The 24,888-nt window shown below is 42.2% G+C and overlaps 1 protein-coding gene across 2 annotated transcripts in view; it reads left to right on the top strand.

Moving 5' to 3' along the window:
- Window positions 1-24,888, top strand: part of ABLIM3 (actin binding LIM protein family member 3) — a 349,775-nt gene that overhangs the window by 196,758 nt on the left and 128,129 nt on the right. The window contains exon 3 of one of the 2 annotated variants that reach the window (XM_040344529.1): window positions 21,473-21,656. In XM_040344529.1, the coding sequence (XP_040200463.1) occupies window positions 21,473-21,656 (184 nt within the window). Of the gene's footprint in view, window positions 1-21,387; window positions 21,657-24,888 lie in introns of those variants that run through there. The other variant, XM_040344528.1, reaches the window with a different exon arrangement.

The following is a 24,888-nucleotide window of genomic DNA, read 5'->3' as shown; positions in this document are numbered from 1 at the left end:
TTTCGACGGGGGAACGACGGCCATACTTTAGACAGCAATACACTTGCTGACTAAAGTTAGGGCACCAAAAAAAACGACTAACTTTGCGACGGGAAACTAGACTAGCGGCGACGTAGCGAACGCGAAAATCCGTCGTGGATCCGCCGTAACTCCTAATTTGCATACCCGACGCTGGTTTACGATGCAAACTCCCCCCAGCGGCGGTCGCGGTACTGCCTCCTAAGATCCGACAGTGTAAAACAATTACACCTGTCGGATCTTAGGGATATCTATGCGTAACTGATTCTATGAATCAGTCGCATAGATAGAAACAGAGATACGACGGCGTATCAGGAGAAACGCCGTCGTATCTCATTTGTGAGTCTGGCCCTATGTTCTTTAGTGATGACATTAATGATGGCACATTTAGCGCCATCATTTAATCAGTAATCACTAGGGATGTCAGCATTTGACAATGAAAAATCAGATTCACAACTAAAAAGCTGTTAGGGAGAAAACGTTACTTGCATGCTAATTGAAACATTATGGGGGTTATTCACGAAAGGCAAATCCACTTTGCTCTACAAGTGCAAAGTGTACTTGAAATTGCAAGTGCAGTCGCTGTAGATCCGGGGGGGGGGGGGGGGGACGGGGACATGCAAGGAAAATAAAAAAACAGCATTTTAGCTTGCACATGTTTGGATGATAAAATCAGCAGAGCTTTCATTTCAGATCTTCCCCTCAGATTTACAGCAACTACACTTCAAAGTGTCATTTCAGTGCACTTTGCACTTGTAGTTTGCACTTGTAGTGCAAAGTGGTAGGTAGGTTGTAAAAATGCAGATATGCAGCATGTTTGCTCAACACCTCTGAAGTCACCTAAAGTCTCTGTTGGTCTCTACACCACAAGTCCAATGTGGTACTTTCAAATGGAAGAAATGTTTTTTTGACATTTCAATAAAGTTACAAAAAAAAAAAAGGTTTATATTGCCTTATGCTTGAACTAAGCAAATCACCACCCACTAACACCTGTACCCATTGGACACCAGCCTGCACTCCAAAACAGATTGTTTTAGCATAGGAGTTGGTGTAAATGAGCTCTACGTTATACAAATAACATATTTTAAGAGGACCATTAATCAAGGGACTTATGCAAATGAGTCATATTGTGGTATTATTATACCTGAATAGTGACTTACTGCCTATCACTTATTATTCTTAAAATGTCCCCTCCTTTTACCTATCCTGCTTATGCTATTTTCAGCCTGTTTTGGTCTGGTCATGTGATCCTGCAGCCCCTGTGTAGTTTAGGTTTGCATGCAGGGGAGAAGAAGACGCACTTACAGCAGATTACCTATGTCACCACTCCTGGAATTCCCAGCCGTTAATATGAGAACTCCATGACACAGGGGAGCCAGAGCTACAGGATCACATGACCAGACAGGAGCAGTCTGAAAAGGATAGATTTACAAATCTTTTTTTTTACATAAGGTAAGTAGGATCGGTAGCAGGAGGGGAAGGGGACATTTTTAAGAATGGTTTGTGCTAGGCAGGAATTCCACTTTAAATGTACATACAGGCACTTGCATAAAAGTCTGTGGAGCTGCCTACTTAAAGAGGAACTGCTGACATAATTTGTAATAAAAACATCTTTGCCATTCTGAAGCTTTCCTAGCTCTCAATCTAATGATAGGAGGCCCACGGGTAAGTGTACACTACAGTGTTACATTCACCTCCTGAAAGGGGGTTAAACTATTCACTAATCTATCTCTCGCTAAAAAAAAAAAAAATAATCTTTGCCATGAGGTGCCATGTTGAACTTCCAGTGACCAGTATTAGAGAGTAAGAGCGATAACACCAAATTTAACACACCTGCTCCCCATTCACACCTAAGACCTTGTAACACAATCAAGTGACATGACACTGGGGAGGGAAAATGGCTAATTGGGCCCAATTTGGACATTTTCACTTAGGGGTGTACTCACTTTTGTTGCCAGTGGTTTAGACATTAATGGCTGTGTGTTGAGTTATTTGGAGGGGACAGCAAATTTACACAAATTTATACAAACTGTACACTCACTACTTTACATTGTAGCAAAGTGTCATTTCTTTATTGTTGTCACATGAAAAGTGTGAGCGGTGTACTCACTTTTGTGAGATATTGTGTATCCTTGTTCAGAGCAGTCATTTTAAAATCTTTTTTATTTTAATTAACAAAATGGTATACTTTGTGTCACTTTAATAGCATGTGTTGTATAATTAGAACTTTAATTTGATGTTATTAAATAGGAATTAATATATAAGCATAGGCGTGTTCTTTAAAAAGCTTTATTATCAAATGACACATCTGAATAATTAAAAATTAAATTGTGTTATAAACATATGTTTGTTTTAGAATATATTATCCTAAAATAACCCTAATATCTAAATAATTTCGTAGCTGCTGCTATTGATTCCATAAGATTGTGACATACCAAATTGCATGTTGCGTGTGAAGCAGAATTGTAGGCAAACAGCTAAATACACAGCTGAAATACATATACGTGAACTGTGAACAGTTTAGTAATCCATCTCCCTTCCTTAATAAGAAAACATAGCCAGATCAGTGACCTCACTTTTCTGTATCGCTGTTAGCCCGGGTTCAAACTGGTAGGACACGACAGTCGTTCTACTTTGAATCCGACTTTGCCCTGTGACTTGAAGTCCAATATGCATCTAACTTCAATGAACAGGGATCTGACTTCGATCCCCGACAATACCAGGCACTGTGTCTGGTATGAATCTTTAGGAAGAACTCCACATAACATAAAAAATAAAAAGTGGTATGGGTTCCCCCTCTAAGAGCATACCAGGCCCTTCGGTCTGGTAAGGATTTTAGGGGAATCCTCTACGCCGAAAAAACAGCGTGGGGGTCCCCTCAAAGTCCATACCAGACCCTTATCCGAGCAAGCAGCCTGGCCGGTCAGGAAAGGGGGTGGGGACGAGCGAGCGCCCCCCTCCTAAACTGGACCAGGCCGCATGCCCTTAACATGGTGGGTGGGTGGGTGCTTTGGGGCATTAAAAGGGGTTGTAGAGGTATTTTTTTTTCATCTTAATGCATTCTATGCATTAAGGTGAAAAAACATCAGACGTGCCCCCTTTTTACTTACCTGACCCTTCGAAAGTCCTGCGCTCGCCGCCGTCACCCTCCTCAAGTCGAAGCCTGGTCGTTGAATGGCTGCAGTGGATGGATTAAAAGCAGCGCAGCCATTGGTTGGCGTTGCTGTCAATCACATGCAATGATGCGGTGCGGCGGGGGCGGGGCCGAGTGATACAGCGGCGGCTATGGCCAGCTCCACATTATGCAAGCTCGCTCGCATATCTATGTGGAGTTGTTGCGGGGAGGAGCCGAGACAGCCGCTGAGGTACCCCAGAAGACTAGGATCGGGGCCACTGTGTGCAAAACGAACTACACAGTGGAGGTAAGTAGAACATGTTTGTTATTTAAAAAAAATAAAAAATAAATCCTTTAGTGACCCTTTCAGCCACCTTCATGTCTGGTTCCCACCACATGTGGTGGGACTGCGCTGGGCGGCTATTCCAGCGCAGTCCCACCATATGGACAATGAAAACTGCCTTGTTCTATGTGCCCAGTTCACAGCACTGGGATGCAGTGGTATGCGGGCACAGTGTGCTGAAAGAATGCAGTACTTTTTATCAGGGCAGTGCAAGGCAATCCTCTGCCCTGCATCGTGCGGGCAGCAATTGAACTTTATGAGACATCTCAATAAAGTTTTATTTTCTTTAAAGGAAACTGTGCAATGCACTAGGCTTAGTCCATCACCACTGTGCTGATCTCAACCTTACAATGCAGCGGTTGGTGTGAACCGGCCCTAATGCCCTGTACACATGATCGGAATTTCGGATAGGATAAAATCTGATTTTTCCATCGGAATTCTGTTCAAGCTATCTTGCATACACACTGTCAGACCAAATTCTGACCGTCCAAAACGGTGACATAAAACACTACGATGAACCGAGAAAAATGAAGTTCAATACTTCCGAGCATGCGTCGACTTGATTCTGAGCATGCATGTTTTTTTTCTCTGTCGGAGTTGCACACAGACGATCATAAACTCTAAACAGAAAAAAGTCAGATGGGGCCCACACACGGTCAGAATATCCGATGAAATAATTCCGTCTGACTTTCTTCATCGGAAATTCCTATCGTGTGTACAAGGCATAAGGGTTCCTGTGGAGGGCATTACAGAAATAGCCAGACAGCTTCCATCTATGCTATTTATTTATAAAAATATATTTAATGATTTTTAATGAATACATATCTGATTAAATGGTGCGTTTCTGTATATCTGCCTGGAGTTCAGCCTTCAATAGTTTCCCAGGCTGTGTGTGTTCCTTGCATTCTTTAAGATCATCAGCGATGGCCTTTACTTTATTCATCCTAATAATGACATTGACGCTCCCTGTACCGCTGACAGGGAAAATACAGTGAATTAGAGACTTTTATTGCAAAATCACATAAACCTGTCAGCTCAGCAGGCATTTGGTTTCATTACTGTGTTCTGCTCTTCATAAAATCCAGAGAAGCTAGCATATGGATTGCAGAGATGCTTAGTCCTTTACTAGTTTACACTGTGACTCACATCAATATGTACATAAACAGGTACTCGTGCTATAAAAGTTATATATTAATGTACGGTGAGAAATAATGGAGGAGATTGTGCAGAAAAGGAAGATTTCATTTTACCAGTTAGGTCTCTACCTTAACATCTCTTTTCATTCTGTGCCTTAGGCTTGATATTAAGTTCCATTACATGTTAATTGAAATAGTGCTTTGCTGGCTGCCTCTACAGCACCGACTTTAACTCGTCCAGATCTTTTAGCATTTATAACAAACACTGTGGCACAGAATCAATAAAAGTACTGATTACATTCAATAGCTGTGTGACTAACAATCAATACCACTGCCACCTGAAGAAGTTATTTAAGAGAACATAATTGTTTTCCTTAAATGCCATCCTTGTGACCTTAACATTACCTATAAACCTAATCTAATTTCAACAGATTTATGCAAAAAAAGCTGCAGCTAAAAAGCATTTAACAACTTAAGCCCCGGACCTTTAGGCAGCTAAATGCCCAGGCCAGGTTTTGCGATTCGGCACTGCATCGCTTTAACAGACAATTGCGCAGTCGTGCGACGTGGCTTCCAAACAAAATTGGCGCACTTTTTTCCCCACAAATAGAGCTTTCTTTTGGTGGTATTTGATCACCTCTGCGGTTTTTATTTTTTGCGCTATAAACAAAAATAGAGCGTAAATTTTGAAAAAAATTCAATATTTTTTACTTTTTGCTATAATAAATATCCCCCAAAAACATATATAAAATATTTTTTTTTCCTCAGTTTAGGCCGATACTTATTCTTCTACCTATTTTTGGTAAAAAAAATCGCAATAAGTGTTTATCAAATGGTTTGCGCAAAATTTATAGCGTTTACAAAATAGGGGATAGTTTTATTGCATTTTTATTAATTTTTTTTTTTTACTACTATTGGCGGCGATCAGCGATTTTTTTTCGTGACTGCGACATTATGGCGGACACTTCGGACAATTTTGACACATTTTTGGGACCATTGTCATTTTCACAGCAAAAAATGCATTTAAATTGCATTCTTTATTGTAAAAATGACAGTTGCAGTTTGGGAGTTAACCACAGGGGGTGCTGTAGGAGTTAGGGTTCACCTAGTGTGTGTTTACAACTGTAGGGGGGTGTGGCTGTAGGTCTGACGTCATTGATCGAGTCTCCCTATAAAAGGGATCACTCGATCGATGCAGCCGCCACAGTGAAGCACGGGGAAGCCGTGTTTACATACGGCTCTCCCCGTTCTTCAGCTCCGGGGAGCGATCGCGACGGATCGGCTATAAACTAATAGCTGCGCCGTCATCCCGGATCGCTCCCCGAGGCAAACCGCCCGCCGCACGCAGCGGAGGGGGTCCCGATTAGACCCCCCACCCGCTAGAAGGCAAGGACGTATATATACGCTCATCTGCCTGTATGTGCCATTCTGTGGACGTAAATAGGCGTGCGGCGGGCGTTAAGTGGTTAATTGTAATATAAGACAGTTAAAGTGTTACTAAACCCAGGACCCGGCATTCACTATATCTGATCTCCCACAATATACAGAATATAAAAATGCAATCATTTTAGTAAATATAAACTGCTAAATACATTTTCTCATCAGCAGTACATAGCAGTCTTGTGACTTCTATCAGTGCCTGGTAAAGCTTGTAGGAGGAGTTTTCATTTTCCTCTGACTGTCCTATCAGGATGCAGGACCCCTGACCCTCTGTCTGGACAGTGCTGATTGGCCCTGTGCTGATCACATGCACTCTCCCAAGAAAAAAAAAACTCTCTAGCAATACACACCAAACTGAGCATGTGCAGCCTGGCTTAATTTACTCTGTCTTATCTGGACATGTTTTGGGGGCAATGCAAGAAGGGAGAATCTGTCAATACAGGATCAAACAGCCTTTTTATACAATGCAGAAGATTAACTCTTTAGGTTCCACAGTGAGTATAACAAGCATGCTTTACTGCATATACAGACTGATTTTACCGTTGTGGGTTTAGTAATACTTTAAAGTTAAAGTAGTATAAGTTAAACATCATCGTTTTAGGAAGATGCTAAAGGTCACTTGACATGTCTACTTGTTTGCATAGGTGTTGTACAGTTGCAGCTGCTGTTTTTTTCTTTTGGGGGGGTGGCAAACAGCCTCCCATCAATCGGCGGCAAACAACCCCCCCCCTCCCCGGAGGATGGTCGGGACATCAAAGCCCCGCACTTACCCCGTCTAGGAAGCGGGCAGGCAGGTTGTCTGCCGAGCGTCAGCTTAATTTCTTCCTGTGGATCACAATGGCTTCCACCGGGCATCTCCCTCCTCCTAGGCATCCAATAGGATCTCCTGTCCTTTCAACCAATTGGGAAATGGGTCTCTGAGACTCGGCTGATCACAGATTGGAGTAAGAGGTCGACCCCTTACCACGTGATAAGCTGTCGGACAATGACAGCTAATCATAAGATGTAAACAGAGTCGGCAATTAGCTATTTTCTCTCCACACGCTGATAGCTTTATAGCAACTTAAACTTTTAATGTTATTAACATTACTCTGTTTATCTCTTTCCTCCCTTACTTTCTCCAGCACCACCCTCTTGGACTAGCAGGGAGGGGAGAGAACTTACGGTGTGAGGAGCACTGATTGGGTGCTCGACAGGAAAGGGGAGTGTCACAGTTCTCCTATACAAGCTGAAGCCTGTTCATACAAGGATTAAAAAAGCTTGTTTGGCTGTATTTCTCCTGTGGATCACAGGAGTGCAGTTCGTTTAAAACTCCCATGACTCATTTTCAGCAGACAGCGAGTTTAGGTTCGCCGTCTGCTGACATCGCAGAGCCAGTCCGGGCTCGGGCAAGACAGCAACATTGGACTGGCACCTGGCTCAGCCTCTCATTGAGCCACTGAGTGCCTGAGGCGGCTGCTCCCACCCCCTTCACGGCCCAGCGATCCAATGAGCGAGAAGGGGGCAGAGCAGAGAGTGGTGACTGACAGTCAGCAGCTTTCTGCTTGGTGAGCTGTAAGAACCGAGTGATCGGCAGTGTTTAATCACTCATAGGTAGATATCAGTAGATAAGCCGACCTAACTCAGAATCTACGCCGACTTATGTTTAAGAGTATGCTCAAACAGAGATACGCTTAAACATATCTAAGATACGACGGCTTGCGCCGTCCTATCTTAGATTGCAATAGTTTGGATGGCCGCTAGGTGGCGCTTCCATTGCGGTCGCCGTAGAATATGTAAATGAGGAGATGTAAACGCCGTATCATGAACGTACGCCCGGCCGACGCAGTACTTTTACGACGTTTACGTAAGAGATAGGCCGCGTAAAGTTAGAGCTAGGCCCTAGTTGGACTAGTAATGTCAAGTATGGCCGCCGTTCCCGTGTCGAAATTCGAATTTTTTACGTAGTTTGCGTAAGTCGTCCGTGAATCGGGATTTACGTTGTTTACGTCCACGTCAAAATCAATAGGCCCGTGCGGCGTACTTAGCCGCAATGCACACTGGGAAATGTAGGCGCCCGGCGCATGCGCAGTAATATAAAGAACGTAAAAAACGTGAGGTCAAGCGCCATTAACATAAAACACGCCCCCCTCAAACACATTTGAATTAGGCGCCCTTACGCCCGCCGATTCAGGCTACGCCGACGTAACTTAGCAGGCAAGTACATTGTAAATCATGTACTTGCCTCGCTAACTTACGGCGGCGTAGCTTAAATTCCTTAAAGGGTCACTAAAGGAAAAACTTTTTTTAGCTGAAATGACTGTTTACAGGGCATAGAGACATAATAGTTAACTGATTCCTTTTAAAAATGATTAAAAATAGATAAAAAAACAATCATATAATGTGCCTGCAGTGTAGTTTCGTTTTTGCTGTTGTTTGCTGGTTCTCTGATGTACAGAGAGCCACTAGAGGGCAGTCAGCCAATAGAGAGCAGTGATACTTTGTCTAAAACTCCTCAGCACCAATCCAGTTTCGTTTTACACACAGTAATCACACCTCCTTGATTAGTGACCACCGTGGGAAATCTCCCAGTACTGTGGTTATCAGGAAACAGGCAACCAGGAAGTGTCCAGAACAGAGAGGATTTACAGCAACATGAAAGCAAAAACGAACAATGAGGACATGAAACCAGGACTGCAGTAAGGTAAAGGAAGCTATTTAGCTAAAAAAAAAAATTCCTTTAGTGACTCTTTAAGCTACGACGCCGCAAAGTTACGCGAACGTACCTGAATCTACCTATCAGTTCTCAGTGTTGGAGCTGGTGGGGGACAGATGCAGATCGTTGCTGCATCCACCTAGGTAAGTATAAATCTGCATAAACCCCAAATCCCATATTCTTTCTTTTAACTGTGATACTGTTTTTCTTCCTACTATAGTATTAGAAAGCAGTAGTGGTGTTGTATGACAGTTACTGAAACATTTTTGTTGCGAGACAGATGTGCAGTAATCTGGCTATAACTCTCTTTTGCTAACTCCAGGGCATAATTAAACCATAAGGAACGTACTGCTTATTTCGATAAGGATGAATTAAAACAGTTTATCATTTAGTCTATGTCATTATGATCATAGCCTGGAATATCACAAAGATTTTTCTACTTTGCGAGTCAGATTAATTAAATGACACAGTGAACGGGATTGATCTAGAACAAAAGCTTAATGATTTGACTTGCTGCTGAGGCAGGTTTCCTGGTCTCTTTGATGCAGACGGCACACAGCCCTGTGATGGAATGGAGCGTAGTTGGGAATTACACCCACCCTGGCTAGGCTGCTGACAAACACTAGTAAGCACTAAATCCTGGCTGATCTGTATTGTGTGCTCCCCTCACTTTATAGCTTCAAGGAGCTGTAATCTTTCATATACATCACTAACCATTCTTTGCTTTATAGGCTTTTATTGATTTTAAAGTACATACACTATTAACCCCTTGAGATTTGCACCGTGGCTTAGCCGTATTTCAGATCTTCACCGCACAGGAGAAAGACAGCTGTGGAGTGTAGAATAGGAAATGATACAGGTTAGTTTCGGCTGTACTAAACAAATGCAAGGGAAATTCCATTAGACTTAAATTCCGGTTAGAGCTCTTTATATCTACAGTGGTCACATAACCCCATTATCTATAGGTACATTACATACTTCAGTCCTTTCTCACTAAGAGAGAGCGTACATTTGTTTCCCACTAAGGCCTCGTACACACAACCGTTTCCCTTGATAGAATCCATCAAGAAACTTGGTGGCAGAGCTTTTTTGCTGAGGAAACCGGTCGTGTGTAATCGTCTCTTACCAAACTATTACTTAACACGCAGTAACATGAGATTAGCAAAGGCAGCCCCAAGGGTTGTGCCAGTGGAATCGAACTTCCCCTGCCGTTGTATGTCTTGTACGTCACCGTGTTTGAGAACGAGGAGATTTGGTCTTGACAGTGTGTACGCAAAGAAAGCTTGTCAAGTTCCTCAACAAGCCTAACAAGGAACTCGTCGAGGAAAACGATGTGTATTTTCCGACGAGTTCCTCGGTCGTGTGTACGAGACCTGAATCTCACTGGCACCCACCAGTAGCCTTATAATCTTTCCATTATTATTATGATTATTCAGGATTTATATAGCGCCAACAGTTTACACAGTGATTTACAATATAAAACGGAGACAATACAGTTATAATACAAGAGGATTAAAAGGGTTGTAAAAGTTTGTTTTTAATTTTCTAAATAGGTTCCTTTAAGCTAGTGCATTGTTGGTTCACATACCTTTTCCTTCAATTTCCCTTCTAAATGTTTTTTTTCTTTGTCTGAATTTTTCACTTCTTGTTTCTCCTCAGTAAGCTTGCCCCCATCATCTGGCTGGGGGTTAGTCAGCCAGAACAGCTTACTGAGGAGGAACACGAAGTGAGCGGTATTCCCGAGTCTGACTCGGGGTGAATTTTACATGCCAAAAGCGGTAACCCCGAGCCAGACTCGGGATCGCATTGCAGGATACAGGGGAAGTTGCTTACCTTGTCCCTGGATCCTGCGATGTGTCCCCGCTATATGTGCGAGCTGTCATCTCGCTCGATTTACACACTGGTGACTGTCGAGTGCCGCCGAGCTCCGTTCCCGAGCGGCACGATGCACGGGGGCGGAGTTCGGCACCAAATTCAAAAAAGTAAAAACACAGTGTAGATACAGTATAATGTAATCTTGCAGATTACAGTGCTGTATCAAATAATTACACACCTCATATGTCCCCAGTGGTCTGTCCAATGTCCTGCATGCACTTTTATATTATAAAAACTGTTCTTTCTGCATGGAAACTGGAGATTGTACATAGTAACCAAAAAGTGTCCATTTATGTCAAAAGTGGTTTTATCATACCCGGGATGTCTACTAGACTCTGGTTTGGACATAGTTAAGTGTGTTATTCCTGCGAATTACAGGCCTAGAAATTTAAACCGCCAAATTTCCATGCCAAACATTGTACCGCTTTCAGCTTAAAAAATCTGACATAATTGTACCACCAGGGAGGTTAAAGTAGAATTCCAGGATAACACAAACTACTCTTAAAGCTGTCCCCCCTCCCCTCTCCTAATGTTTACTAACCTGTGTAAGAAAGATGTACAGTATATACTTATGTATTTTCAGACCACTGGTCTGGTTATGTGATCTGTCCTGTGTCGGCTGCAGGGGAGAGGATCGAGTAGTCCAACAAGGCCTAGTAATGCCTGGGAGTGGCGATGTTATCCATAGGCTTCAATGGCCTATCTGTTTGTTGCGCTCCCTCTTCTCCCCTGCAGGTAGTGTGGCTGAAACAGGGGAGCTGGACCACGTGACCGAACTTGAGCAGCCTGAAAATAGGTAAGTGTATACTGTATAATATGTTTCTTTCACAGGTTAGTAAGCATAGGCGTTAGGAGAAGGGAAAGGACAGTTTTAAGAGGAGTTAGGGTAATCCTGGAATTCCACTTTAATTCAAATAAATACAGTTTTTCTCTATGTATACATTTGAGATACCTAACCGACATTAACATTTACAGCGAAATTTTGGTGCCAAAACTGAAACCGAAAATTCAGGATGCTGCACTTGGCCTAAACTGATGACAGTTTATAAAAAAAAAATAGATTTTTTTATATAATTGTATTATATTTGACTTTTTAATTAATATAATGAATTAAAATGAATATTAATTTATTGTCGGCCATTATCGGCACCTTTAGCGCAAGAAAAGTGCATCCCTTTAAATTCTATGTATGTCTTCACACTGGTCCATTGCGCTTCCTTTAAAAAAATGTAATGCCATAGAAAAAGGTTTTAAGTAGCAATGATTGTATAATTTGTAAGGTGCATAATCTATTTTGTTGTGTTCTTTTTTTTTATAGTAGTATCATTTATTTAGTGGGCTTGTCTTGCAAGTAGTAGTTTCCTTTTTTTGTAAATTGTAAACAAAAACATTTTCTCAATAAAAATTTAAAAAAGATTAAAAAAATAAAACTTGCTTTCTGCATTTTTGGTCGGTTAAAAAAACGCAACCTCCCCAATAAAATGCATTGAAAAGGCAGCAAGAACGCATCAACAACGCACCCGTGATTATTTTATGCAGTTTTTGCGTCACATGACCTATGAAAAACACATGTAACGCATGCATTTTTGGTGCCTTAAAGTGGTTGTAAACCCACTTTTTTGACTTTTACCTACAGGTAAGCCTATAACAAGGCTTACCTGTAGGTAAGGAGAATATCTCCTAAACCTGCACGGTTTAGGAGATATTCCCCTCGCAATGCGCCGCTGATTGCAGCGGCGCATGCGCAGGGGGGATCTACGGCGAAAGGACCGTCAGCCGCCGGACCTTGCCGAATTTAAATCTCCCGCGCGCATGCGCGGGAGTGACGTCATCGCCGCTCCAGCCAATCACAGCGCTAGAGCGGCAAAACCCGGAAGACACGCCGAGTCAAGATGATATCTCGCTCGGCGTGGACCAGGTAAGTTCTACACACCTCGTTCCGAGGTAAGTATTTCATAATGAACTAATATACGGTGCATATTAGCTCATTATGACTTTTGCCTTGCAGGAGAAAAAAATTATTTTTTGATGCGGGTTTACAACCGCTTTAACTCGATAACCCAATTTTCAGGCGATAATTTTCAGCGGTCTAAATTTCTGTGCATCTCTAGTAAGCAACTGTATTTCACTTGGTATCAGCCTCTTGAAGTCCCTGTACAGCAGACCTCGGAGTAGGGAAAGGAAGAAGGAGCACAAGAAGATGATCAGTTGATGTACCGAGGAAAAAGCAAAGTGACAGAGCGATGAGGTCATCACTGTACTTTGTCACTTTTACTGCCCAATCATAGTTTGGGGGCAGGGACATGACTTGCTGGGACCAGAGGGTTGAGTGAGGGCCAGCAGTAGACAGAGAACATTGTGTGGCAACAAGAAGCACTGTGGGGAACAGCTCTGAATTGAAGGAGAACATTGCAGTAAAGGTGGTATTTTTTTTTCTTCACATTGGTCGTTATTAAAACGTTAGTAGCATTAGCTGTAGAAAGCTGTGGCTGTAGAATACTGGTAATTTTTTTTAGCATTTTTGCAGTAGCGTTTTTTAGCTGTAGCATTCTTTAGGTTTTTTTTTTTTTAAACTATACACCCACAAATGCTTATGGCTCCAAAAATCTGATAAACGCCAACTAGTCACGTTTTTTTGTTTTTTTTTCGTTTTTAAGCTTTTATCAGAGTTAGAGCATTTTTACAGCTGAAAATTAAACTCCCACTAGTTCTAGTTGTAGCGAATGGTTGCTACTAGTTACTATCATCCACCATGTTCACACTGCTGCCAGAACTCCATACATCACTCTCCAGTAGACAATGAACAGTCATGTGCTTTTGTTTGTTTTTGCTTATTTGGGGGATACAGTGGGGCAAAAAAAAGTATTTAGTCAGCCACCAATTGTGCAAGTTCTCCCACTTAAAAAGATGAGAGAGGCCTGTAATTGTCATCATAGGTATACCTCAACTATGAGAGACAACATGTGGAAACAAATCCAGACAATCACATTGTCTGATTTGGAAAGAATTTATTTGCAAATTATGGTGGGAAATAAGTATTTGGTCACCTACAACCAAGCAAGATTTCTGGCTCTCACAGACCTGTATCTTCTTCTTTAAGAGGCTCATCTGTCTTCCACTCATTACCCGTATTAATGGCACCTGTTTGAACTTGTTATGAGTATAAAAGACACCTGTCCACAACCTCAAACAGTCACATTCCAAACTCCACTATGGTGAAGACCAAAGAGCTGTCGAAGGACACCAGAAACAAAATTGTAGACCTGCACCAGGCTGGGAAGCAGCTTGGTGTGAAGAAATCAACGGTGGGAGCAATAATTAGAGGATGGAAGACATACAAGACCACTGATAATCTCCCTCGATCTGGGGCTCCATGCAAGATCTCACCCCGTGGGGTCAAAATTATCACAAGTGAGCAAAAATCCCAGAACCACACGGACCTAGTGAATGACCTGTAGAGCTGGGACCAACGTAACAAAGGCTACCATCAGTAATACACTACGCCGCCAGGGACTCAGATCCTACAGTGCCAGACGTGTCCCCCTGCTTAAGCCAGTACATGTCCGGGCCTGTCTGAGGTTTGCTAGAGAGCATTTGGATGATCCAGAAGAGGATTGGGAGAATGTCATAAGGTCAGATGAAACCAAAGTAGAACTGTTTGGTAGAAACACAACTCGTCGTGTTTGGAGGAGAGAGAATGCTGAGTTGCAAGCAAAGAACACCATACCTACTGTGAAGCATGGGGATGGCAACATCATGCTTTGGGACTGTTTCTCTGCAAAGGGAACAGGACGACTGATCCGTGTACATGAAAGAATGAATGGGGCCATGTATTGTGAGATTTTGAGTGCAAATCTCCTCCCATCAGCAATGGCATTGAAGATGAAACATGGCTGGGTCTTTCAGCATGACAATGATCCCAAACACACCACCCGGGCAACAAAGGAGTGGCTTCGTAAGAAGCATTTCAAGGTCCTGGAGTGGCCTAGCCAGTCTCCAGATCTCAACACCATAGAAAACCTTTGGAGGGAGTTGAAAGTCCGTGTTGCCCAGCGACAGCCCCAAAACACTGCTCTTGAGGAGATCTGCATGGAAGAATGGGCCAACATACCAGCAGTGTGTGACAACCTTGTGAAGACTTACAGAAAACGTTTGACCTCTGTCATTGCCAACAAAGGATATATAACAAAGTATTGTGGTGAACTTTTGATATTGACCAAATACTTATTTTCCACCATAATTTGCAAATATATTCTTTCCAAATCAGACAATGTGATTGTCTGGATTTGTGTCCACATTTTGTCTCTCATAATTGAGGTATACCTATGATGACAATTACAGGCCTCTCTCATCTTTTTAAGTGGGAGAACTTGCACAATTGGTGGCTGACTAAATACTTTTGTGCCCCATTGTATAACTTGGTTGGTAATAGGGTATGGGATGCCCATAGAACAGATCACATTTGCCATATATGAAGAATTGTTATATCTGTTGCGCTTTGCACATCTAAAATAGAGCACTTTGAAAAATGATGGACTCTAACCTTGACAGTCTCCACTTTACTTTCTCCTGTGCGCAACCGCTGCAGACTGTTACTCCCAGGACTCTTCTCCTCCTGGAAAAACGTCACAGTCACAATGTTAGTCTTTCCGCCCCATCATCTTGGACTGTACCAGGGATTACTCTGAATAATCACTGACTGTTGCTAGACTTGCTGATTTTTGATAGGCCAGGGGCCTGCAGTACCACTTCCTGATAGCCTAGTTACTTAGCAGCATTAAATGTTTGAAGAACTGCTGATCCTAGCTAGCCGGACTTGCAAACCCTGTGCCCTCAGTCCACAGCAATTTGACACAAAACCCCACAGTCTCTTCTCTGGCCTTGCACCCAGCTCCCCTAGCATTCCTTTTCCAGATATCCACTGTGCCTCACTCACCAAACTTCTCCTGCCCTGAGTCCTTGATGAAGAATTTACCCGGACGTGCATACCAACTGTTTCTGCAGCTCCTTTGTTCCAGGACACCTCTCCATGAACGTGTAAGGAGAGGCTCCCTCCCAGCTCCCGAGCTTCTCCGCCGAGGCGCGCACCCCCCCCTCCAGATGGGGATGGGCCTCCTATTGCAGTTTAACACTCCATTCTTCACTCCACCCAGCCGAAAACCCCCCTCTAGTGGGCTGGACCTGAGTTTATGTAGGAGGCCTTCCCCCTGACAATTCCAGTTGGGGATTGGTCAGGGCTCCTCATATGAACTCCCTGTCACTCAAGTCCCCAGCCCTACCCCCTTCCAGAACATTCTCCATGGAAGCAGGGGAGGCGCCCAAGAACTAAATGACAGGTGGTCACACCCACTGCTACACTAACCACTAACCACTCCCTGCCTCCCAGATAAAAACAAGCAGGCCTAGCATGCCTAAACTTACCTGCCTGGCAGCTATCACCAACAACCTCACCTCTAGCACACACCTATGGTAGAGGGTGCTACATAGTTCTGGGTTTTTCTTTCAGCCAGAAAACGCCCCTGCCAAAAAACACTGATAACAGCCTGTGTGTGCATGGACACATAGGATGACATGCTGGGGAGTTTACTGGCTGCAGAAAAAAACAAAAACATCAGCTGTAAAAACATCCAGTGTGCATGAGGAATAAAATTGCTTTTTTTCCCCTGTTTTTGTCTGCCGTGTCGACAACTCATTTGGTTTTACAGGAGGAAAGAATGTTGTTGTTTTTTTTTTGAGTTTTGGGTCCTGGGCTGAAAGGAAAGTCGCTAAATATGTTAATTGATTCTGTCCAGAGATAGCAACAGCTTCTCAGTTTGAAACACTGACCTTTTCTGTTAGACAACAGCTCTTCATTTACCCAAGTCTGGTTGTTCAGTGAGGCAGTGCACAGAACAGACAGAATCATTGAAGTGCATGATATCAAATATTTTACATTTTGTGTTTAAATTATCATTTATTTCTCAAAAATACTGTATAAACCGATGCAATCGTTAAACTGGTTGTTAGGCCTCATGCACACTGGACATTATAAAAACACCAGTAGCGTTAGCTGTTGAAAGCTGTAGCTGTAGAATTTGTTTTTCAGCATTTTTGCAGTAGCGTTTTTTTAGCGTTTTTCAGCTGTAGCGGTTTTTAGCACAACTATACTCCTGCAAAAGCTTATGACTCAAAAAACACTGATAAACACAAAATAGGCAAGTTTTTTTCAGTGTTTTTAAGCTGTTTTCATCTTTTTCAGAGTTAGAGCGTTTTTAAAGCTGAAAAACGTATTTCAAAACCCACTAGTTCACCACCAGTCAGAATATGCCCCTGCCAAAAAACTGCTAATAACAGTGCATGGACACATAGGATAATATGCTGGGGAATATATAGAATGCTGGGGAATATATTGACTGCAGAACAAAAATGGCTGAAGCCAAAAATATGTCTATCTCAGATCCCTGTGAGGACGTCTGTCAACAAAACGTACGTAGGGTGAGCTGTTGGAGGCATCGTTACCACTCCACTTAAGATGTCTACTCGTGGGATTGGGAGATCCGAGATAGACATATACCTGTATAACCTATCCCTGTTTTACCAGTGTCGGGAGACACTTTTAAATGTAAGTGCTATGTGATTTAATTATCATTGAGTGATCTAGATCATAAGCGGTGGAGGATACATTACATGAAGAATCTGCTACTTACACTTGTGGGAGTGAACAAAGTTCTATTGAACTTCTTTTTTTTATTTACATATTGTAACACATATTTTTTTTCTTTTTTGAGACTTAATATTTGTTTGCACTATATTTTGGGACACTTTACGGACTTGTTTTTTTTTTTTTGGTTGGATATAGTTATACACAGATTTAAGTGTCTCAGTAGGTTTAGTTACCCACTCCTTTATCACACGTTTGTGCGGTGACACGTCACAAAATACTGTTATTATTTAATATTTTCACTTTTCACTTTTGATCACATTGTTTAGATCACTAAATCACATCACTGCTACATTATAAATTATTAGGGAGAGATTATAGGATGGTGTTGAGTTCACAATCGCTTTGTTTTTGGATGGATTCATTTAACACATACCTGGGCATTTCTAATTTTTTTCATGTTGAGATTTCTCAATTAGATAGCAGCAGGACAGGATTATTTAATTAACATCACCTTAGTGCGGTATAACCCTTATTATTTTTTCTGCATAGAAACCGATCTAACCTTAGCTTGTTCAATTAAGCTTGGGCAAAAAAACTTGGAAGCAAAAGTTTATATGCAGAATTGTGACTAATTTTGCCCTCTATAGCTTTAGTAAATAAACCCCATTGTTTCTCTTAGTGACTGGTAATGTACAGACTATAAGTTATCACTACACATGCAAATTATCTAGCTATATCCGGGCTACAGCACTAACGGAGCCTATACAAGATCTAAACAGGGCTATTGGTAGTTGATACGCTTCATTCCAGTGGACCACTGGCTTTAAATGTTTTCCTCATTGAAGGGACTGGCTATGTATGCTTAAGCAAATTTAAATCAACTAACCTTTACTGCTTCTAACAGACTGCCGGCTTTACACTGCTTATATCCATGGGACTGACTATGTATGTCTAAAACAGTCTCAGGCTGGGTTCACACTTGTCCGACAAACGGTCCTACATTGGGAGCCTCATGTAGCATGATGTGTGAAAATCAATGTTTCCCTATGAGAGCTGTCTTAACTGGTCCTACACAAGTCGGTCCGACTTTGAAAATGCTCCCTGTACTACTTTTGGTCCTACATTGATCCTACTTCAGCCCATTGAATATCATTGAAGTCGGACCAAAGAAGTATCCTGTTCATGAAAGTAGGATGGATGTAGGACCAATGTAGGATAAATGTAGGACCAATGTAGCAGAGTAAAGTAGGACGAAAGTAGTGTAGTAGTGTGATCCCAGCGTAAGGCTGGGTTCACACTACTACACTACTTTCATCCTACTTTGCTCTGTGTTCAATGTTTCCCTATGAGAGCGTCTTGTAGCGTCCTACACAAGTCGGTCCGACTTTGAAAATGCTCCCTGTACTACTTTTGGTCCTACATTGATCCTACTTCAGGCCCATTGAATATCATTGAAGTCGGACCAAAGTAGTATCCTGTTCATGAAAGTAGGATGGATGTAGGACCAATGTAGGATAAATGTAGGACCGATGTAGCAGAGCAAAGTAGGATGAAAGTAGTGTAGTAGTGTGAACCCAGCCTTCACCAACTAACCCCCATTTCCTCTGCTGACCTTAATCAATGGACTACATATGAACCTGCTTATCATGATTGCTTCCATTCAAACGCACCCTTGCTGCTTAGCTTCAACTGCTTGAATTATCTCACAGCCGCCCTTACTTATGGACTAGTATTACCATTATTTGGCATAATTAGATTTATCCACTGACTAGTCCTGTTGATTATATCTTGCTGCTCTTCTTTCCAACCCCTCTTCCTCCCTCCCCGCATTGGGTTCAGCCACCAGCATAGACACCAATTCGCTGAATATAGTCAGGGCCATCAGATCATTGTGTCTGATTAATATAGGTCCTTCCTCTTTCTTCTACCTAAATTTAGGAGCCAAATGATCCTTTTAAGTGCAATTTTCTGTGTCTGAACTCAGATACGTCCGGACAGTGTCGTCATTTTGTGTTGCTTGTTGTCCTATTTGTAATAATTGTTTATGGTAATTGCTTCCTTAACATGGTCGCATTTTTTCATACTGTTCATCCATGACTGTACTTTTTTAACTTCACTTTTGATACCACATTAAACCCTCTTTTTGTATCAAAATACTCTAGATCAATTATTTGTTGCTATTAGTAACCCCTTTGGGCCTTCTTCTAGGCCACTCCCCCCTCCCCCCACCCTTCCTCTTTAGTACCTGCTAAAACTAGGTACCCACTCCCTCCCCCAAAAAATCTTCCAAAAGTGGGAGAGGCGGGTGGAAGGAGGTTTTTTAAGTGGAACTTCCCTTCCGCTTTAACAGTAGTCTTATAGGGCTTACCTAGTACACAGTTGTTCCACAGGTAGCTAAATAGTTTGTTTGTTTATTTAATCTCTTATCTAATTCATTACCAGGCTTGAAATCATTGGTGATGAATAGAAAGTGTCCCAAATAGTTTTGGATACAAGAATTTACATTATCCCTCAGGCCTCGTACACACGATTAGTCCATCCGATAATCGATAAAGCTGACTGATGGTCTGATGTGCCTACACACCATCGGTTAATGAACCGATTGTGCCAGAATGCGGTGACGTAAAACACAACGACATGCTGAAAAAAACTAAGTTCAATGCTTCCAAGCATGCGTCGACTTGATTCTGAGCATGCGCGGGTTTTTAACCGATGCTTTTGCATGCTAACGATCAGTTTTGACCTATCGGTTAGGCGTCCATTGGTTCAATTTAAAGCAAGTTCACTTTTTTTTTGACCAAAGGATAAATGACCGATGGGGCCCACACACGATCGGTTTGGACCGATGAAAACGGACCTTCAGTCTGTTTTCATCGGTTTTGACCAATTGTGTGTACGCGGCCTTAGTGTAATTGAGCCTTCATACCAATACTTGTCTTTCCTTCATGATGAGAAACCAGCCCAAGCAGAGCAGTGTCACTTCTATTGCCCCGTACACACGATCGGTTTTCCTGTCGGAAAAAGTCAGATGAGAGCTTTTGGTCGGGAATCCCGACCGTGTGTATGCTCTATTGGACTTTTTCCAATGAAAAAACTGACAGAAAAAGATAGAGAGCAGGTTCTCTAGTGGAAAAAACGTTTGTCTGTATTGAATTCTGACAGGAAAAAAAACATGCATGTTCGGAAACAATTCGACGCAGGCTCAGAAGCATTGAACGTCTTTTTGTCGCCTTGTCGTAGTGTTGTACGTCACCGTGTTCTTAACGCTCAAAAGTTCAGAGAACTTTTGTGTGACCGTGTGTATGCAAGACAAGCTTGAGCGTAATTCCATCGGAAAAAACATCCAACTTTTTTCTGACGGGAAATTTGGTCGTGTGTACGGGGCATATTGTTATTAGACCACACTTGACAGCAACCCACCTTACTAATCATGATGTTATCTCTCACATATCAACAATAAATGAGTATTGCTGGTCTATAAGTGACATGTCCTTACTTATTAATAGTCTTAAAAATATGTACATTACAAATTAGTTCTTTTGAAAATCACATGGCTTCAGAAATTTTCAATCCAATACCCCATATAATGTATTTCAACATTAGTTGATGTGGTCGTTTAAGCACTCGTAACTACCGTATTTATCGGCGTATAACATGCACAGGCGTATAACACGCACCCTAACTTTAAGAGGGAAGTTTCAGGAAAAAAAACTTTCCACAGCCCCCTGCGTATAACACGCAGGCACAGTTTACCATCTATTTTCAGGGTAAAAAAGTGAGTGTTATACGCCAATAAATACAGTAACTACTGTACATATTTGCAATATGTTCCATTGTCATTATTTAGTATTAATGTACAGGTTCCTTCCCCTATAAATCTCTACTTGGGCACAGACATCAATCAGCAGTTTACTGTTGTAATGGTACTATTGCATTAGTCTAGCCAGCATAATCAATAAATCATGCATTTTTCATGTATGCTAAAGAGGCAGATAAATCATTTCCTGGAAGTAAATTATGATTTGGGGAGAATGTAAATTATTGCTACTTGTATTGATCAGTTACAGTCTGAGAAAAAGATCCAGTTGTGTTTATTGGATGGATTTGATGACAGTATTGAAATAGCCTGTTCGATATCTGGGTCACATTTACGTGTAGGCTTACATGTTCCATAAACTGAAATCTACCTCTGCTTTCTTTACTACAGTTTGTGGCTGTGACCTGGCCAAGTCCGGCTTCTTCTTCAAGAATGGAGAGTACATTTGCACACGAGATTACCAGCAGCTCTATGGAACCCGATGCGATAGCTGTCGAGATTTTATAACAGGGGAAGTTATTTCAGCTCTCGGACGGACATATCATCCCAAATGTTTTGTGTGCAGTATGTGCAGGTAAAGCTAATAATTGTGTGGCTCTGATACATAAATGAGCTTTGTAGGATCTATAAGAACATTTTTTCGGCAGCCTAATAAACTATATCCTGTAGAACTGTAGAGAACAGAGTGGTACTGTACGTGTGAATTTATTAAGTGTTAAGAAGGCTGAAGATAAACAAGACTTAATGTGTCAGCTCCTCACTGATTCAGTGATTTACGCAAGGATTTGCTCAACTTTTGTTTTTGATAGTAATAGAGTTGTCATGCCTCCGTCAACCTATAAATGCCCTAATTTAAGCTTGCAGCTGCATTGGCACTTAAGCCATGCTAAATAGCGCTTGAGACAAGCTTAAATGACATACAGTGGGGAAAATTATTATTCGATCCCCTGCAGATTTTGGAAGTTTGCCCATTTACAAGAAATTAAGGGTCTATCATTTTTGGGGTAAGGATGATCATGAGAAAAGTGAGGGATCAGCCCAGAACTACACAGTGAATGATCTCAAGTCAGTTGGGACCACAGTCACCAAACAAACCATTGGTACCACAATACGCCACCATGGATTGAAATCCTGTAGCACCCGCAAGATCCTCCTCCTCAAGAAGGCACATGAACAGCCTGTCTGAAGTTTGCCCATGTACATCTAAATGATTTAGAGAAGGATTGGGTGAAAGTGAGGTGGTCAGATGAGACCAAAATTGAGCTCTTAACATGACTCGCTGTGTTTGAAGGAAGAAAAATGTTGACTATGACCCTTATGCCACTTACACACAAACGTTTTTCCCTGCGAGAAACATGCCATTTTTTAATTGGTCGTGAAAAACGGTCGTGTGTATGCTCCAGAGCATTTTTCTCGTCGTTCTATTTCACGTCGTGAATAGGGATGAGCTGAACACCCCCCCGTTCGGTTCGCACCAGAACCTGCGAACACACCAAAAGTTTGTGTGAACTTTAGAACCCCATTAAAGTCTATGGGACTCGAACGATTGAAATCTAAAGTGCTAATTTTAAAGGCTAATATTTATTGTCCTAAAAAGTGTTTGGGGACCTGGGTCCTGCCCCAGGGGACATGTATCAATGCAAAAAAAAGTTTAAAAAACTTCTGTTTTTTCTGGAGCAGTGATTTTAATAATGCTTAAAGTGAAACAATAAAAGTAAAATATTCCTTTAAATTTCGTACCTGGGGGGGGGGGGGTGTATAGTATGCCTGTGAAATAGCGCATTTTCCCGTGCTTAGAACTGTCTCTGCACAAAGTGTCATTTCTGAAGGAAAAAAAGTTGTTTGAAAATCACTCGCGGCTATAATGAATTGTCGGCTCCCGGCAATTCAGAAAGAATTCATTCATAAAAACAAAAAGCATGGGGGTCCCCCCAAATTCAATTACCAGGCCCTTCAGATCTGGTATGGATATTAAGGGGAACCCCCGCCGTCAATTTAAAAGAAAAATTACGTGGGGTTCCCCCCAAATATCCATTTCAGACCCTTCAGGTCTGGTGTGGATTTTAAGGGGAACTCCACCCCAAATGGAAAAAAAATAGCGTGGAGTTCCCCCAAAAATCCACACCATCCGTCCCCTCTGACGCAAGGGAATGCCTGGGCTTCCCCAGTGACGTAGTCAGAGGGTGCGTCAGAGGGGGACGGGTCACGTGACGGGTGGTCCCGCCTCACCTATATAAGAGCTGTCACTAGCTCAAGCCGCGTCATTCGCCGGGCTGTCTCCGGTGGAGACAGGCCGCCGGCGATGCGTGTGCTCTGGATCCCGGACCTGGATGATCTTCTCATCGCTGGACCCCAGCAGAGAGGAGATCACCCGTCGCTGGATTCCGACAACGTTGGAGCGGGGATCGAGAGTGGATTACCACCGCTGGATTATTATTATTTTTTTATTAAAGGACTTTTTTCACAGTGTGTGTGTGTTTTTACTATTATTTACACTTCCTTAGTGAATTGGTAGAGGTACAATGTACCCCATTACCAATTCACATGGGGGGGCGGGATCTGGGGGTCATCCTTTGTTAAAGGGGTCTTCCAGATTCCGATAAGCCCCCCAGCCCGCAGCCCCCCACAACCACCGGGCAAGGGTTGTGGGGATGAGGCCCTTGTCCCCATCAACATGGGGACATCCTCCCCATGTTGAGGGCATGTGGCCTGGTACGGTTCAGGAGGAGGGGGGCGCTCTCTCGTCCCCCCCTCTTTTCTGCGGCCGACCAGGTTACGTGCTCGGATAAGGGGTCTGGTGTGGATTTTTGGGGGAACTCCACACCATTTTTTTTTCAATTTGGGGTGGAGTTCCCCTTAAAATCCACACCAGACCTGAAGGGTCTGGAATGGATATTTGGGGGGAACCCCACGTAATTTTTTTTTTTAATTGACGGCGGGGTTCCCCTTAATATCCATACCAGACCTGAAGGGCCTGGTAATTGAATTTGGGGGGACCCCCACCCTTTTTTTATTTTTTATTGATGAATTTTCTCTGAATTGATTTTTAAATTACTTTTTTCCTTCAGAAATGACACTTTGTGCAGAGACAGTTCTAAGCACAGGAAACACTGGCTTGACAGGATTTGATCATGTTGAGAAAAACTTATTTTTTTCCATGACATGAATAACAGTCGTGTGTACGTGGCATAAGAGCACTATCCCGACAGCCAAGAAACCTTAAGGATTTAGAGAATATCTGTTAAGAAGAGTGGACTAAAATCCCTCCTGAGATGTGTGCAAACCTGGTGACCAACTACAAGAAACGTCTTACCTCTGTGCTTACCAACAAGGGTTCCTCCACCAAGTCATGTTTTGTTTGGGGATCAAATACTTATTTTACTCACTGAACTAAAATTCAATTTATAACGTTTGTATCGTGTTTTTTTTTCTGGATTTTTGATATTCTGTCTCTATCATTTAAAATACACCTATGATAAAAATGATAGACCCTTAATTTCTTTGTAAGTGGGCAAACTTAAAAAATCTGCAGGGGATCAAGTAATTATTTTCCCTACTGTAGAATGCCAGTGAATAACACCAAATAAGAATATATAGTAAAACCTTGGTTTGAGAGTAACTTAGTTTGAGAGCGTTTTGCAAGACAAGCAACATTTTTTAATACATTTTGACTTGATATACAAGCGATGTCTTGATATACAAGTAGTGTCATGTCACAACTGAGTATAAAAGACAAGAGAAGCCCATTTTTATTTTTTCGAAATTTGGTTACATTTAATGAAGGTACAACATTTAGCAACTTATTG

Source organism: Rana temporaria, chromosome 3, assembly GCF_905171775.1.
Source record: "Rana temporaria chromosome 3, aRanTem1.1, whole genome shotgun sequence".
NCBI lineage: Eukaryota > Metazoa > Chordata > Amphibia > Anura > Ranidae > Rana > Rana temporaria.
This window is presented reverse-complemented; position numbering and strand designations above follow the sequence as displayed.